The sequence below is a fragment of the Triturus cristatus genome, chromosome 8, assembly GCF_964204655.1.
Source record: "Triturus cristatus chromosome 8, aTriCri1.1, whole genome shotgun sequence".
NCBI classification, from domain to species: Eukaryota; Metazoa; Chordata; class Amphibia; order Caudata; family Salamandridae; genus Triturus; species Triturus cristatus.
The window spans coordinates 696,813,528-696,831,769 of NC_140591.1; the positions used below are offsets into that span (position 1 = coordinate 696,813,528).

At 44.7% G+C, this 18,242-nt stretch overlaps 1 protein-coding gene across 3 annotated transcripts in view; it reads left to right on the plus strand.

Annotated features, from left to right (window-relative positions):
- Positions 1–16,564, plus strand: part of FARP1 (FERM, ARH/RhoGEF and pleckstrin domain protein 1) — a 581,296-nt gene extending 564,732 nt beyond the window's left edge. For all 3 annotated transcript variants that reach the window (XM_085622106.1, XM_085622108.1, XM_085622107.1), the window contains exons 25-27: positions 361–468; positions 3,154–3,305; positions 15,052–16,564. In XM_085622106.1, coding sequence (XP_085478232.1) covers positions 361–468; positions 3,154–3,305; positions 15,052–15,133 — 342 coding nt within the window. In that variant the 3' untranslated portion in view covers positions 15,134–16,564. The remainder of the gene's footprint in view (positions 1–360; positions 469–3,153; positions 3,306–15,051) is intronic.
- Positions 16,565–18,242: the final 1,678 nt, after the last annotated feature.

Genomic DNA, 18,242 nt, shown 5'->3' on the forward strand with positions numbered 1-18,242 from the left:
AATATGCTCATGTAATTGTCATCCACTGAAAAAGTAAGACCAGTAGGATTCTCATTGAAGATTAATAACTTAAAAGCCGAAAGCAATTAAATCTGACAGAAAGGTTACTGCATCTCAAAGGTATCAGCAGACTGTTGTACGCGTGAAGGTGGAGATGAGGGAAGCTTCTTTATACAGATGAGGTTGGGGCTGTCTGCTCACTGGGAAGGCTTAAGGTGAAGGGCTTTCTTGGCTTTAGGGGGAAACCAAGGACACTGCCAAGGCTCTCTTGCTGAGGCTTGCCTTCTTTCCTCCTGTTGTGTATGCTGTGTGGTACATCTGTGAGGATTTTGACACAACTTTATTTTCTCTTGTTTACAGAACCAATTATCGGGGAACTTGTTGAGAAAGTTTAAAAACAGTAATGGTTGGCAGAAGCTGTGGGTGGTATTTACCAACTTCTGCCTGTATTTCTACAAGTCTCACCAGGTAAGAGCTTACAAGTTGGTTTGGTAGCAGCCATGTTGAAATTGACAGGTATGTAGGATGTTGTTTGTGGTACAACAAGCTATTATCTCCAAATATAGAATATCCTTATACTCCTTTACAAATTGCTCTAATTTACATTTGAACAGGACATTCGGTTACACAGTATAGAGAGCAATGGTGTAAAACGCTCGCAGAACCACCGGCTCAGCATAGCCAGCAGCAGTGCCGGACACACATCGCGTTCCCCCTCACTCAGAGGAAGGCAACTCTTCTAGCTTTCATCTCATACTCAAAGCAGACACCCCAAATGCCAGCTTTCATCACTTATAAGACAGGCAGCTGCAGTGTAAATTTCCCCCAGAGAGAAAGCAAGCAGAGTCGTATCACTGTTACTCTACACACATGCACAGCATGCTGCACACATGGGCAGCAGCGGTGCAAGCTTCCCTCACGCATATGGGCAAACAGAGTGACCATGCCTGAGCAATGACGACAATTCCCTTTGTGACATGTCACTCTTAATAAAGGGGGTACTAATTGGGTAGTCCCTAGGCTAGTGCTCAGTTTTCCCATGGCCTAGGACATCACTTTGGGTTCCCCGTGGATCTGCGTTGGCCTTTTTTTTTTATGCCAGCGTTTTGACAACGCAGCTATCAAATCGTCCTATTTCTAACAATATAAATAGAGAGGGTTTTGGATCCGCCCCTTTCTACCTTTGGCATTTATCAGCCAGCCATTCACTTGACCTTGGCTTTCTTTGACTAGTCTCTTTCAGCGATTGACTTGTGACTTTGTCAATCACATATTGACTCAGCCATTGGAATATTCATCTCTCACTTAATGCGATTGGCTGCTTGAGTGTATGCTTCTGCCCACCTCACTCACAAGATTTTGCCATTCTCAACTGCTTGTAAGTGTTTCAGACGTGAATGAGTATATTTCTCTTTATGGTTCTTAATGAAATAAAAACAATGTAATCACTTTTCTCGGTCCACATCTGGTCCCACTTCTTGGCTTGCTAATAAGGTTATGGATATGGGCTGCATTTTTAATAGGGATGCCAATCAAAAATCCCAGTTAGACTATAGTTTACCAGTGCAAGTTCCACTACAATTTGTTAAAGAACATTACCTCCCACTTAGAGATGGAGACAGAATTTCCTCATGACAGGTATAATTCTTCTTGCATTAGATTATACCAATGCAATTCTGGTGGGAGTCACAGCCATAATAACATACATACCTCGAAAATTTCAGAGTAATGCAGTAAACCTAGCACTTTATCACAGTCCTGTCTAGTCACCATCATAGGCCACAAAAAGAAATCCAGACAACACTGATTATTGTGCAACCTCCTGGCACCAACATCAGCAACCTAAGGTCAAAGCACAAAGTCCTGAGCCTTTCTCTCGCAGTGTGTGAGTGTGGGGGGAGGGGGAATAAAAGAATGGAACATGCAGTTAGAAGCATGGTTATCCTTATAAGGCCACAACCAAAAGGTGAAATATGTTTTCCAGCCAAGAGTCGTGGAGGAAAACATCTCCGAATTCACTAACCTGCCCTAATTTAAAAAATAAGCGAACTCTCTCAAGGGACTTTATTGTTGCTCCAGCCACTGATAATTAGCTTGCACTGCAATGGACAGGGAGTCCATTTAATCAAAATGTTAGGCGTTATTGTGGAAAATTCTGCCTCATCAGTCCTTGCCATGATGTTATCCAGAACAGCACTCCACAGCGCCTCTGTGCTGTGATCTGAAACCAGGCGACTTTTATAAGAACATTTCTTCTTAAGGAGATATAAGCCTCTGCCTTTCTAATCACCTCCGTTATTTGTATTGGCGCTTGTAGAATGCAAACCAATGCAAACAAAATGACGTAGCCAAGTAAAAGACCACTGATGAGCATACAGTCAGTGAATTTAGGGAACTTGGTGTAGCAGCATGTAGTCGTGATGAGCCGATACATTCATTTTAATAGTTACTTAAAGAGTAAGATTGAGGGCTCAAATGACCACGAGTGTGCAGACCACTTCATAAAACCTAACAATTTTGACTTGTTGCCCAGCTTGCATTCTAGTTACTAGATTACTCTATCTCACTGGAACACCAGGATCCCAAACCTGGGATTTCAGGTACCCAATCAGTTTATTCTGGAAGTGTGATCTAAAAGGTGTGCCTCCTTACAAGGCCTCACCTCGTAATCCTCTCCAAGAAAGATCATGAGGTGAGAAGATGTCCTGCTGATGCATTGGATACGTGAGTGGTAAAGCCACTGAGTTGGATGATGAAGCTTCCCATGGGATCAGACAATCTCATCTCAAGGGAGAGACTTCAGTAATAATACATGGGAATAGGTCTTCACGCAGACGCTTTAAATTAATTTCAGAAAGATTTTCTGGGGCAAAGAAGAACCTATAAATATGCCTGAAAACGTTTGAGGCCAATATATTAGTTCAAAGATAGCCTTCTCCTAAGCTTTGTGATAGAGACCAAGAGACATCCGGTAATTCGTAATTTAAATGCCACGATTCATGCACAGATTTTTAAGGCCTCCTTATTTAGACTGTGACTTTCAGGTAAGTTGTCTCTACGCCGAGTAGATTTCAATCTGCAGTACTCTATGACTTGTCTATCAAATTCAGTTGCGTATTGCAGACTGACTTTTTTTTTATCTTTTCCTTATAGGACAATCATCCATTAGCCAGCTTGCCTTTGCTCGGCTATTCCCTCACCATTCCCTCAGAATCTGAAAATATTCACAAGGACTATGTTTTCAAGCTGCATTTCAAATCCCACGTGTACTTCTTCCGGGCAGAAAGTGAATATACATTTGAAAGGTATGTTAACGGAAGACCATTTAACATTGCAGTATAACGTACAAATGCATGCTGTCAAGTATTTGCACCTAAAGATTTGACTGACAAGAATATGTTGGTGTGTTTTTTTTGTGTTCTTTTTGGGAGTCTGTAGCAATTTACTATCAATTTCTAGATGAGACACCCGTGAGGCCTGTTCCAGCCAGCGTCTCATGTTGGCACATTTGCATTCATTATTAGCGTCATGATGCCTTGTGGGCGTTGTGATGCGTTAGAGGTAAATGGCACGTTTCCTCATATCTCCTGTTGCATTTTAGAATAATGTGCTTCAACCTCTAATGGAAGCCCTACATAAAACTTATGGTTTTAGATGCTGACCCAGTACTTCACCACACTCTTCTGAAGCTTTAAAGTTTAAATCGGATTAATATAGTGATGCTCTTTGGTCTGAAAAGTTTCAATAAAAGTACATTTGAACGTACTTAGTTATTGCTTTACAAATAATTAAGTGACGTGTAAGTAAATCTTTTATGTAGGTTTGGATTGCAAATGTCCATCCCTGGAAATACGATATAGCTGTAAAGAAATTCTTAATTCTTCATGGCCAAGCTCCGGAGGTGATATGCGACTCTGGAGTAATTTACATAACGCGTTTAAGGTATACTGTTAGTGTCTGCCTCTTTCATTTGGTTGTATTGTTCGTTGCAGCACATCAACTTTACCATGCCATGTTATGTGAAGAAATATAGAGGCTTTTGAATTAAGGCCCTTTGGCAGCAATTTTGGCATGAGGTCCGAGTGTATACGTGGCTGGGGGTGAGCGGGCAAACCACCAGTTGTGAAACATATTAGACACTTGAGGAAAAATCCTATCTTTAACCTCCGGTTGTTATGATTCTGCACCACCCCTCCAGCTACATCCATTGTTTATGAACACACTGTGTCCACTATCAATCTGAGGAGAGGCTAGGACATTACCAATATCCACACACTCCAGCCCTGTTTGGGTATTGGCTTCTGTTATGGGGCGGCTCTTCCATGAGAGCAGAGGAGCTTCGCCCCACTTAAATGCCCCACAAACCCCAGAGATGAAAAATAAAATGGTAATTAATTACAATTTTGTCCTGAACCGGGTGTCAGGATGGAGCGGGAGCTGCTGAGTGGCAGAAGGGAGGAGTGATGGGCAGAGGGTTGACTGTGCATTAGTTTAAAATGTGCATGTCTCTTTGGCCAGACGTCTTGCGACGGCCAGCCAGACATGCGCACTTTAAACCTTTCAACCCAGCTGTCTTAGACAGATGGGTTGAGAGCAGGCCTCCAGTGCGCTGGGGAGCGCCGAGAGAGGCTGCACCTTCCAATCAGGACGCTGTCAGCAGCGGCAGGATTGGTCAAGAGTTAGCTGGTGCACGCTGTGCAGTCAGCGGAAGAAGAGGTCCGAGGTCCGGAGCGAGGAGCACGTGTAAGGTAAGCGTTTTTTTATTTATTTTTAATTAATGATTAATGATGCCAGCTGCCACTGCTTTTATTTCTTATGTATGTCACTGAGCAGCGAAAAGAAGATTTGCATCCGACTCTCTCGTAAGAGGACAGAATAAGCAGCCTGGGAAAACAGTCCAATATCCAATGCTAGCTTCAAAATATTTGATTACCTAGATACAATGGCCCGATTCACAGAGATTTTGCTATCCGTATATGTGAATTCCTTCTGTAGTACTCCTGACTAACTCTTAAATTGTAGTAGTAAGTCAGGAGCACTACTTTCTTACTCCAAGCTTATTCCTGGAATTCCCTTGTCAGCCAGAGGTGCTACAAAACTAAGGCAGAGCAGAACCTTTGTGAATCAGCTTGTATATATTCTTCCACATGTATAAGTAATGCACATCCACTCCACAGTTCTAATTTCACTGAGGGTTGCAGTTCTCAGCATATGTTCAATCTGCATTAGTAACACATCCCAACATAGTAATTGGTTTCATGAACAATACATTACTCTCAGTAGGCACTCCACTCATTTCCCTTCTCTGCTTGGCAGGCGGGTACATACTTGAGCTTCCAGTTCAGAATGTGAAAAGGATGGACCCAGTGAATGCACCTTTGACTGTAGATACTGTGAGAATGTCATGCAATTACATTTCCATTAAAGACCTAGTCTATCATGAACCCTCTTTACTTGAACTGCCATGTATTTTGCACTCAAAATTACAGTGCCTCCAGTAATGAATGTGTCACATTCCTAAGAACAAACTTCAGAGCAGCGAACCTATTATCAGAGTATGCTCCTGAAAGGTGCAGTTAAATCTATGAATTACTTTGTGCTTGAGAGAAATGTATTTTACTGCGACAACGGGGTTTGTGGCTGGCCGCAAGCCATACAATGAGCAGGACTGCTTGGGTGTAACCTGCCTAGTATAAATGCACTCAGACTCCAATGCGTTTGTATTAAATCTCTTGTTGAGATTATTACACAAACGAATTATTTGATAACCTGATTTTGCCTTAAAGGTCAAGCTTGTGGTCTTAAACTCAAAAATGTCTGGCACCTCTTCATCCTTGGGCACATTATACAAGGCTATGACCCTTTAACACTTCCTAATGAGTTACTGTCATTTTCAGTAAATTAAGAACAAGGATATGTATAGTTCAGTTTCCCTCAAATCGACTCTTTTCCTTTGTTGAAGTGGACGTGGGACTCAACTGATTAATCAACATCTGGGAATATGTTTGCACGCATCTTGTATCCCCCTGGGGATGGTTGCTGAGGCTTTTATTGGACTATTTCAATAGATGATGTAGATGTTAAATTATTTATTTTGTGTAAATAATTTGCACTATTTTGAATGTTTCTAATAAATTAATGCCTTTTGTGAAATGTGCAAAATAAGCCAGCTGATTGTCTGACTCACCAGACCCTCCTCACAATCTTTCAAAGCCTTCCCAAAACATTCACAGTAGCAGCTATTACCCTCCTCCAGTATCTGTGGGCCTTTGCACTCTGCCACTGAGAAGACGACACCGCATTGCAAACCACCAACTTGACATGCCCCTGGCCCATCTGTCTACCTGCACCAGTCTTCAGTTTAACTTTCAGTCCAATTTACACAACCTGGGTGACATGATAGCAACAAGTCACTCTCCCCCTTAACTGAAAACTCTAACATTGGGGTGATTCATGCCCTTCAAATATGTCCTGATGCACAGCTTCGGCCCCTGACATGGCTGTTACCTATGCAGGACACCCTGAAGCCCAGTTCTTGTAGGATGACTACATGTTTTTCAGTTTGTATGGCAAACAAATGCCATGCACCCGGTTACAGCATCTAGGGCTCTGGGGATAGCACTCGCATTTTCAGACACACTTGTCTGACGGCCAGGGCCGCACCCTTATCTGTTTCATCCTGTGATGCAGGGGAGGCACCTCATCCTGCATGGTGCACGTCCGACTCTACAGGCACAAACTGCTCAGGTGTGAAGATAAAGGTATTCCTAAGAGAGCAGTTGCGGCCTGTGCTGGTAAGAGCGGTGGGGGAGGAGGGGGGGAGAGATAGTCGACAGACGACAGAATAGGGAAAAGAAAAAAAGAAAACCACTTGCGCGTGCCAACTCGGTGATGCGGCGAGCGCAAGGCAAGGTGAGGGGTTGTATTTATTTATTTAATTAATTTTCCCTATTCTATCTACCTGCCCTCTGCCCCACCGCTCCTACCTGCACTGGCCACGACTGCAAGAGAGGTGTAGGTGCCTTATAGTTTCTGTGGTAAAGAGAAAGACACTTGGGGAAGGGGGCGCGAAGTGGAGGCTCTGAGTAGAAATCTCGCCATGAATGCTTCCGCAGGGTTACACGTCTGGTGAGATATTTTTACTCATCTCGTTGTCATGCTCACACCTTTTTGGTATACAGTTTTGATGGGTAGTGGTCTGCTCTTTTCTTCTGGACTGATCAATGAAGTGCTTATAAAACTTATCACCTGCCCCAGCTAGTCGCCAGCTCATAAACTGCTTTAAAGGGAGTGGGTCTTTTAGCAGGACACTGAACACCACCGTCTGTTTTCCTCAATCTCTTTCACTTGATCGAGGAAAAAGTTTAGTCTCCTAAAGGAAGTGATTCTCTCAAAGAAAAGGGCGGATTCTCCTCCCTTCATAAATTTAGTGCTTACCTTTCAACCATCTGGACCTATCAGATAACAACTTTGGTGCCCTTCAAGGAGCTAGGAAGAGCTTAACTTGGTCACGCTAAAAAAGCAGATGATCATGCTTCCTGTTGTGCCCAAATATTATTCCCCCCCCCCCCCCCAGTGATACGCAAGCCTTAATTGCCTCTTGCAGTAATGGGCATCAGTTGCCCGAGGCACTGCAGGGAATGGTGAGTGTTCATTTCAGGAGGTAGTACGGAGTCTGAATGAGCATCAGTGCCCTTTGGCACTAAACAGGCACTAAACATGCACCTGTGGATAAGGGTGTGGCACTCCGCCACTGCCCGGCACCGGGCAACCCCAGCTTTCTCACACAACACCCGACGCCTCAGAGTCTGGTTGTCCACGCCTCTGCCTTGCCGAGCGCATTCCCTTCTGCCCCTCCGGACAAGGAATCTAAGAAACTGGAGCAGTTTGGGGAAAAAGATTTTCACTTCTGCCAGTTCAGGGTTGCGGGCGGTGAATACTGCGTGCCTGTTGGGTCGCTATTCACATTCTGTGTGGGACACGATGGCACAGGTACTGCCTCAGTGCCCTGTGGAAGCTCGGGCGGTGCTCTCCCAGGCCATTACCGAGGGGAGAGATGCTGCTAAATTCACTATGCGTTGTGGACTTGACACGGCCGATTCACTCGTCAGGGCACTTTCCTCAACGGTGGTGCTCCGCTGTTACGCTTGGCTCAGAACAACTGGCTTCTCCGGGGATGTTCAGAACACTTTGTTGGACATACCCTTCGATGGCACACGCCTCTTTGGTGACCAGGCAGATAGCACCCTGGAACGCTTTAAGGACTCTAGCGCTATGGCCCAGTCCTTGGGTCTCGCCACCACGCGCACTCCCTCGGGGTCCTTTTGAGGTCAGGGTCGAGGCGACCAATCGCATTCCTTTCAGACCCGCAGGCCTGCGCAGCTGCAGTCTCAACGCAGCCGCGGACGTGGGACCAGACGTGGTTGGTCCCGAGGACAGCAAGCAGGTCAATCCACCGCCGCTCCTGCCACAACCGCCTCAAAACCTTCCTAGTCCAGTGTTTCAGACCCACCAGGATTCGCCATCACCTCCCCACTGGCGCACCATCACTTCAGACAGGTGGGTTCAGCAAATAGTTCGAAGGGGCTACTCCCTCCCCTTCGAGTCTACCCCTCCAGCCATGCCACCTCAGTACCACCGCATGTCGGGGGAACACTTAGCACTTCTCCCGCAGGAAGTTGCGGCCCTCTTGGCCAAGGGGGCCATCGAGCGCTTTCCAACGCCAGAAGTAGGTCGTGGTTGTTACTCCCGCTACTTCCTGGTTCCAAAGAGGGGCAAAGGTCTGCGTCCTATCTTTAGACCTCCGAACGTCAATCGCTTCCTCCGGAAGGAGAAGATCAAGATGCTCACGCTTGCCCAGGTCTTGTCTGCCCTAGACCCGCAAGACTGTCTGGTAGCGTTGGACTTGCAGGATGCTTATTTTCATATCCCCATCATGCCAGCCCACCGGCGTTATGTACGTTTCACGGTGGGCCATGAGCACTTTCAGTTCACCGTGCTCCCTTTCGGCCTCAGTGTTCACGAAAGTGATGGCGGTGGTCGCAGCTCATCTGCGCAGATCAGGGGTTTCAGTCTTCCCCCTATCTCGACAACTGGCTGTTGAAGGCGGGTCCGCCCCAGGCAGTCGTCTCCCACCTCCAGACTACAGCCGACCTCCTGCATTTGCTGGGGTTTTCCATCAACGTGCCAAAGTCGCACCTGATTCCCTCTCAGAAGCTCCTCTTCATTGGAGCAGTTCTGGATACGGCACAGTTTCGGGTTTATCCTCCCGAACAGCGAGTCCGGGACATTCAGGCTATGATTCCGATCTTTCGGCCCTGGTACTGGGTTTCGGTCAGGAAGACCCTTAGGCTGTTGGGCCTCATGGCCTCCTGCATCCTGCTGATCTATCATGCCAGATGGCATATGCGGGCTCTGCAGTGGGACCTGAAGTTCCAGTGGACGCAGCATCGGGGAAACCTCTCCGACTATGTCCAGATCTCGGAGGGCACTGCACAGGACTTGCAGTGGTGGCTCATGAACCAGTTTTGGGTCAGCGGCAGATACCTCTCCCTTCCCCAACAGGAGCACACAGTAGTGATGGACGCGTCCCTCCTGGGAGAGGCCTCTGGTCTCCGGCGAAGTTCAAGCTCCATATCAACCTTTTGGAGCTCAGGGCAATCCTTCTTGCACTGAAAGCATTCCTTCCCTCTGTCAAAGGGAGAGTAGTGCAGGTGTTCACGGACAACACCACCGCCATGTGGTACTGCAACAAGCAGGGCGGGGTGGGCTTGTGGACCCTATGTCAGGAGGCTCTACATCTCTGGATGTGGCTGGAACGTCAAGGCATTTCCTTGGTGGTTCAGCACCTGGCAAGTACCCTGAACGCCAGGGCGGACGAACTCAGCCGAAGGGTGCATGTTGGATCACGAATGGCGTCTTCACTCGGAGGCGGCACAAGGTCTCTTTCAGCACTGGGGAGAACCTTGGTTAGATCTTTTCGCCACCGAAGAGAACGTGCAATATCAGCAGTTCTGCGCGTTGGAATTTCCAAGGCGGCACTCGCTCGGAGATGCTTTTCGACGCGAGTGGAGTTGCGGTCTGCTGTACGCCTTTCCGCCTATACCACTTCTGCCCAGAGTGCTGAAGAAGATCAGACGCGAACGGGCCCTAGTCATTCTTTTGGCACCGGACTGGGCTGGAAGAGTTTGTTATCCCGAGCTACTCTGTATGAGCGTGGATCCCCCGATCCGACTGCCTCTTCAGGAGGATCTCCTGTCGCAGCAACAGGGGACGGTCCTCCACCCGAACCTTTCCAGCCTCCATCTCCTTGTGTGGCGGTGACTTGCCTCCTGAAGTCTGTAATGTGATTCTGACAGCCAGGCGTCCCTCTACTAAGGCGATATACGCCTGTCGGTGGAAAAAATTTGGGGCATGGTGCACAGCGAAAGCTGTAGATCCTCTTTCTGATGTCCTATTGTTCCTTCTCTCTTTGGCCCAGCAGGGCTCTGCTCTGGGCACTCTCAAGGGCTACCTTTCTGCTCTTTCAGCCTTTCTTAGGCTGCCTGATCAGCCCTCTCTTTTCAAGTCCCCAGTTGTCAATAGATTTCTCAAAGGCATTACTCACCTTTTCCCCCCTATTCCTTTTGTGATGCCTCAATGGGACTTGAACCTGGTTCTCACATACTTGATGTGCGCTCCCTTTGAGCCTTTTCATAACTGTCCTTTGCGGTTATTAGCTTTGAAAACTGTCTTCCTGGTGGCCATCACCTCCATTCGGCGGGTGAGTGAGCTCCAGGCTCTTTCCCTGCAACATCCTTTCCTGGTGATTCATCCGGATAAGGTTGTGCTTCGACTGCATCCCTCCTTTCTACCAAAAGTAGTCTCTGCCTTTCATCTTCGGCAAACTGTCACTCTGCCCACTTTCTTTCTGCCTCCGCACCCTTGAAGAGAAGAGGAGAGGCTCCACCGCCTGGACCCAAAATGTGCACGTTTGTTCTATCTCAACTGCACACAACAGTTCCGGGTGGATGACCAGCTCTTTGTTGGCTACGTAGACGCCAACAAAGGCCGGGCTGTGCACAAGCCAACTATCTCCCGATGGGTTGTCTTGTGCATTAAAGCCTGTTACTCTCTGGCTAAAAAGGAACCGCCAGTTTGGCTGCGCGCCCATTCTACCAGGGCGACAGCAGCTACTACAGCCTTGGGGCGTGGTGTCCCCGTGCAAGACATCTGTCAGGCGGCCACTTGTGCCTCGTTGCATACTTTCACTAAGCACTATTGCCTTTACAGTCGGGTCCGGAGAGACGGCTTATTTGGGCGTTCGGTACTTTGTGACTTTCTGGTGTAATCTCACTTTGCAGACCCACCACTGGGGTTGGTGTTGCTTGGGTATGTATTCTAAGGTAAGGAATCTATCACTAACGTGTCTCTTTCAGATGCACAGGTTACTTACTTGTGTAACAATACATCTGTAAGAGACATTAGTTATTGATGGATTCCTTAACGCCCGCCCATCCGCCCCGTTATGCAAACTGTTCTCTAGGGTTCAGGTCATCCCTTTCAGGGCCCTAGTTCTATTGCACCAGTAGTCGGTTCCTAGCGCGGAAAAGTCGTGTACAGAACTGACGTCCGCACGCATGGGCGCGCCAACGTAGCTCTGACGACGTCATCTCGGCGACTACAACGCCAGCGACGTACATGGCGCCGCACGACGACACCTACCGATGCGCAAGGGTTCTGCTGATGAAAACGTTCCGGATCCAGTCTGATGCCTGGGAATATTTCTAAGGTAAGGAATCTATCACTAACTAATGTCTGTTACAGATGTATCGTTACACAAGTAAGTAATTTGTGTTTTAACACACTGTATATACTTGGCTTACATTCTAGGCAGAAGAAAATTCAGTTATAAATTTGTAGCCCTTTAGTTAATGCCAGCAAAGCAGCGCTAATGAGACATAGACTGCAAGGCGCCTTCCTAGACTTGATGAAGAGCGATGCAAAAGAATGGCTAAGGTCAGTGGCGATCTGTATGAAGCTGGTCAGGAGAGATGAGATTTGCCATATGATTTGCAAGAATGGCGGGGAATATTAAATAGTGTTTTGGGAGCTAATAATGATCTAGATCCCTCACACATCACAGAAAACTAGAAATATTATCTTTACCTTGAAAAGACTCCTGTTGAAGCTTACAACAATATACAGTTGCTTGCACATAATGGCACCATAAATGTTATTTGAGATGTCTGCCCTGTCCCAATATGTGGTTATGTTATGGAGAAGAACAAATCAATACACGAACCACAGGCATTCGCTCGGGTGTGCCCAGACATGGATTCCGCGCTCACTTTGTCCCTGGAACCAAGCTATACCCGACTAGCAAGCCCTAATAAGGGTGAAACCAGACATGGAATGTTTGTATTGTGGTTCATGGAGATCTTGGACTGGCAGTTCGGGCTGGACTGTTGCTATTGTGGCAGGGTCAAGACTGACTTGCATATGGCCGGGTCTAAACTTAGATGGGCAAAAGAATGATTGTTTGAATGCTACCCCGAGTGATTGTCAGTGGTCAGACAAATTACAAGCATTCCTCCCATCACCTTTTGTGTGTTTGCTAAATCTGCATGTGTCAGGGATGTGTATTTGAAATACTGAATCTCTTACAAAGCTAATTCTGCAATCCAATTAAAAGAAAAATATATCAATTTGCATTCAAAATAATATTTCCCGTTGGGTATAAAGAAAAATGGCACATTTCACATTGTTGTAGAAAGATTTCCAATACCAGTTTGGATAGTGCTAAACGATATATTGGCGAAATGTGGTGATCATTATTTCAAAGTTCAACGTTTTTGTTTTCCTGATTGTGGGCATTACAGGGCTGACAATTCCGTAATTAACAATAAATAGACTAGTCCCCTGTCTCCATAACCCAACTGCTGGCATATGAGTACATACTTACTGGCCAAGGCTAGAATGGCCATTAAATAAGAGCTTTACCTAAGTCCCTAGTTAATAATGGTCCTGCGTCTCTTGCTCGACTGCGCACCCGGTGGGAGGCTGGAGTGCCCTTATGGCACCCAAAACCCTGACAACCTCCTCCAAACTTCGTCTTACCCAACTTTATTTCCTACATATGGCTTACCTCACGCCGGTGCGGTTGTATAAAGCTAATCTGCGGTCCTCCTCTGCTTGCACGCGCTGCTCCCACACCGCTGCAGACTTCTTTCATGTGGTCTGGCAGTGCCCTGCTATTGAATCGTTCTGGAGGGAAGTGGAAAGGGAGCTCACGGGCGCCCTGGGTTGGGTGGTTCCCCATGATCCACTGCGCCTGCTGCTCGGGGTGTTGGAGGGCCTGGATGGATCCAGAACAGATAAACACCTACTGGGAATGGCGGTGGCGAAATGGGACATTTCCGCCTTGTGGTCCCAGGCCAAGCCACCCACTGTTGGGCGCTGGAGGCGGGGATTGGATTGGTGTGGAGCCCAGGAGGAGCCCCTTTTTGCGGCCAGAGGCTGTCCTGAGATGTTGGGCCGAATATGGGGTAAATGGTTCAATCTCCTTCCCCCGTGAGTGTTTTAGTGCGTGGGAGATAACGTTCGTCCTCGTACAACGGTATATCTATTCCCTTTGATGTGCATCACTCTGAAACTTGTGTAAACCTGTACCAAACTAATGTGTGGCTTTGCTACCGATGTAAGTTTGTGTTAAATCTAAATGCAATAAAGTTTGCTATAAAAAAAAAGAGCTTTACCTAAAATCATATGGTAACCTGCGTTCTATTCAAGAAAAAACTTGGTAGCAAACTCCTGTTCCTTGGTTACTGCGAAGATTAATTTTTCAATTAAGATGCACATTTTTTTTTGCAACTAATTCTCTGTAGAGTTGTCTTTCGCAACATATGCATTTTCTTGGTACCCAATCTTGAGAATAGTGCTTTTTCTCCCAAGAACCATGAATCACTGTGAAAGGAATTCAGCACATGATGTTCAAAGGATTTTAGCCTTCGCAAACCCTCTGATTCAGTAAATATGAGGGTTTGGTAACACAAAAACTCTTTTTTTTAAATGTACTGAACCCATTTAACAATTTGGAAAAGGTCTTTGAAATCGTCAAACAGGAGTAGGAAACATTAAGGAAATGTTATTTGGAAGGGGTATTTCAAGGGGTTCCTTCCAAATACCGATTCCTCAAGATATGTATTAATGTTTTGTGACCGTAATCCTGTTTCAAAACATTAATATTTTACCGCCAAATCAAAGGAGGTGGTAACCCATTCGCAAATGGGAAGGGTTTCCCAAACGAACCCTTTCCCTTTGTAAATGGTAGAATTTTTTTCTTAAGAGTGGACCACTGCCTACTCTTTAAAAAAAAAAAAAAAACGTTTTGGCAAATTTTCCTTTTCTTTTTTTGAAATGCATCCCATTTTCCTTTTCAGAAAATGGGCTGCATTTATAAAGAAATAGGATTGCTTTATTTTCAAGCAATCACAAACATGGTGGTCTTCGGATCCCCTGCAGGGCACCATGCCTGCTGCGATTGTAGCAGGTCGCAATTTGCAACCTCCCTCAGTAGTATTTATGAGGTAGGTTGAATTGTGACCCACTACGATTCTGTATTTTATGAACCAACCTATTAATATATAGGTCGGCTTACAAAATAAGATACATTTAGGAAAAGTCGATGTGCAAATTGCAACCCCATTTACCTAATGCATTCTTCGTACATGAGGCTTTTAGTCTTTTATTATCCATTATATATTGCTCTACCACTCTTTCTGGGGTTTACTCCACGCTTTATAAAATTAAAATTGATAAATAGATAAACGAAATGACTTTTGTTGCTTCATGTTTGCCTTTTTGAAAATTTACGACATCATACCTAAAACTTTCCAAGTGCACCAAAACTTCTGTGGTGTTTGGTTTTCAAATTACCTCATGGAGCAACATTTTTTCTGGTAACTAATATGTTATTACATTTTTCTCCTAGTTGTGAAAACCAGGATCATTTCTGATTTTTGCCGGTTTTCTAAGAAAATGTATTAACGCCTCTTGTTTTTTTCTTCTCAGATGGATGGAGGTGATCCGAAGTGCGACAAGCCCAGCTCTGCGCGGCCCACTCCCAAGTCACAAGGAGTCTCGCATGTACTGAGGTCTCCTCGTGAGCCAAAACCGAACTTTTCCAGCTGCTTTTTCTAGGGGAAATTTGGTGTCATTCCTTTCCTACGATTGATGTTTATACAATCTAGAAGTACAGTAGTTCCAATTAAAAATAATCCCCAAGCTGCTTCTGCAGCAACTTGTAAGGGTTCATTAAAAACAAAAATGCTCCCCTCTTGAACTTTTTGAGCGACACCCTTCTTGTCTAAAATATTCTCTCCTGTTCGTTACGTTGGCAGCAGGAAGTGAGTCCTGTTGTGTCTGTTTTGTCCTTCTTTTGTGCCATTGAACTGGAGCTCGTGCCAAAACTAAAGAATTAACCTCCTGCGGAGTGCCAAATGAAATGGCATGAAATGCCCCTTCAAGGATTGTTCCTTAAAACATGGTACCAGCACACGTGCTGTTTAGCCGTCGGAACGAAGTCTGTGCGGTTTATTTTTATAATTGTTAAATGTGATCTTGTAATGGCAATCTGTAAACTGCAGTTTTTTTTTTTTTTTTTTATCGAAATAAGCCTTTTCCATGAAATGCATTTTACATTATGTAGTCTTTTTAACAGAGTTTGAAAAATAACTTATTACTTGTATATTTCTGTGCATCACTTGTGGAATTACTGTTCATTGTGTACAAAAAAAGCTGTTTACAACAAACCAGGCTTATAACATTTTTTCCACCATCAGTGAAATTTTGTTAAAACACAGCATTTGTTATTCATTTTTCCCACATTTTCTTTTCTGCGTTCACAACCTGAAAGTTTATTTGCAAGATGAAAAAAGCCGTGCAATAGTAGTGAGCGATAGGAATGTAGTGTGAATGTTGTGCAAGGTATGAAGGACCATCGGTATGTTATTGGTTGTGGCTATTTAGCCAACTGCCAGGTAAATAGTGAAGTTTATCTGCTAATTAGCGAACATCAGAAAGGCTGTGCTTCATAATGGCAGAATGAATAGGCTGTTCCTATGTTTTGTTCTCTGACTTAAGTTTGTCCCTTATTATGTTCTTTAACGACCATTTATCATGCATGGAAAATGGCTGCATCAAAGTGGACTTTGAAGGACTTACAAAAAATGGTTTCGACTTTTCTGTTTATTTTAGGTGTAGTAGGGCAGGGGTCCACACCTCCCACTTCCTGAAAATGTTTTTGTTTATTTAAAAAAAAAAAAAATGCATTTGTGACCGGCACATTAACTGCATTTCCACCATTTTCTTTTAAAGCGTTTTTAATGTGCCCCATATCTGTTCGAATTCAGCTGATCGCCTGTTCTCATCTCACATTGTTAGTGTGATTTTTTTTTTATATGTCATTTTCATGCAATATTTCATTAACATGACTCAGTTTTTATGAACTACACCAGGTACTACACCTGAAATACAACTACATGATCGTCTTGCTATTAAAATATTTTGAATGTTTTTAAATATTCATCAGATTCAGTCATCATTTCCAAAATAGGATTGCAGTAGATATGCAAACTACAGTATGACTGAGGCTGTGGTTTTGCGTTTCCTGCTGTTTTGGGGTGTTGGTGTAGATGTCCTGTTTCAGAATACTATAAGTTATCCTTATTGTTTGTTGTTGTCCTTGGAATTGAGATAGATTCACACTGTCGCTTTGAAATCGTTGCATATGATGCTTAGTTTGTGGCTGAAGTTCAGTTTTTTGGGTGGCAGCGGTGTATTTGTTAAAACCCAAAGTGAGTTACTTTGGAAAAGTAATGAGGAGGATTGCATAGCAATTTATTGCAATCAATCTAATTATGCACATTTTGTTAATTCATTTAACAGTTACTTTCCTGGCCTTGTGATGATAAATTATTCAAAATCTAATCCTATAATGTACTGTAGACCCATTAAACCTCTTAAAAACTATGATTTTATCATAGAAAAAAAATGGTTTATTTTCAACGTCTCTTCCAATCAACTTCATCAGGAGCACAGCTCAGTGGTGTCATGCATTCACCTGGTGGCAACCGTGGAGATGACACTGGAGCCAATGCTGGACCTTCTTATCCCTCCAGAGGGCAGCAAATGCCTAGGAATCAAATACCTTCGAACACATACTGTCCCCAAGGGAGGGAGGGTTGGGATAAAATAAGAAGAGAGAGACTTGCAGTATTGGATCTGCTCTGAGACTGTGTGACACTACGTATCAGGATCTGTCACTTCCGTGACCTTCAATGTTAGCGAGACAGATGTGCCCGGGACCAGAACCTCTGTTTTTGCAGTGACGCAATGCACTGGAAATAACAAGAGAGGGCAGTTACCATCAGTACACTAACAAGTTACTGCATGCAATGTACATGCATTAAATTCAGTGACACGACCTTACAGGTTTCATCAGCAGCTTGGCATGGGAGCAGAATAACCAAAATCACAGACTGGAGTGTGGCACTCCTAGGAATCAACTTGAGATACAGATTTGGGTACAAAGTCCATACATATGTATATCAAAGATTCTGAAGTGCTTCATCTAGGCACACCTGTTCTACAGAGAAACACAGAGCTCAAGTCTTTAACACTTGCGCGATACAGTTATAGTGCCAAGGTTGTTGGAATGGTCCGGAGTACAAACACACAAGAAGCGCTGGAGTAATTCACAGAAAAGAAACAGAGGGAAAGTCTATAGTATTTGAAGACGGGGATACTCTGTCCTGTTTACTACTGTAGGAGGCTTAGTTTGCACTAACCTGATATCAAGTATTTAGCCTAGGTCAAGGGTCTGCAACCTTTTCTGTAATGAGAGCTACTTCTGATCACTGAAAATCGTTATGAACTACTGAAGGCCAAGTAACCCGTGCGTTGTTACCAGACATCCAACTACCTAACTTCATTGACTTTAAACCTAATGTCCATGGAGCCCGATACTATGGTTTGATCAAAATACTGTGACTACTATGATAGGGCTGCCATGTTCGTCAGTGAGTGCATGGTCTCTGGGGATGTATGAACATGTGTGTGAATGAATGGGATATATGTGTTTGGTTGACTGAGAGCCTGTGTTGTGGGTACTTGTGGCACAAACACACTACCTTTTTTTTTTTTTAAAAATGGGAGTAATTTAAAGTGCAGAAAAATGTTCCTTATTACGAAAATATTTGAAG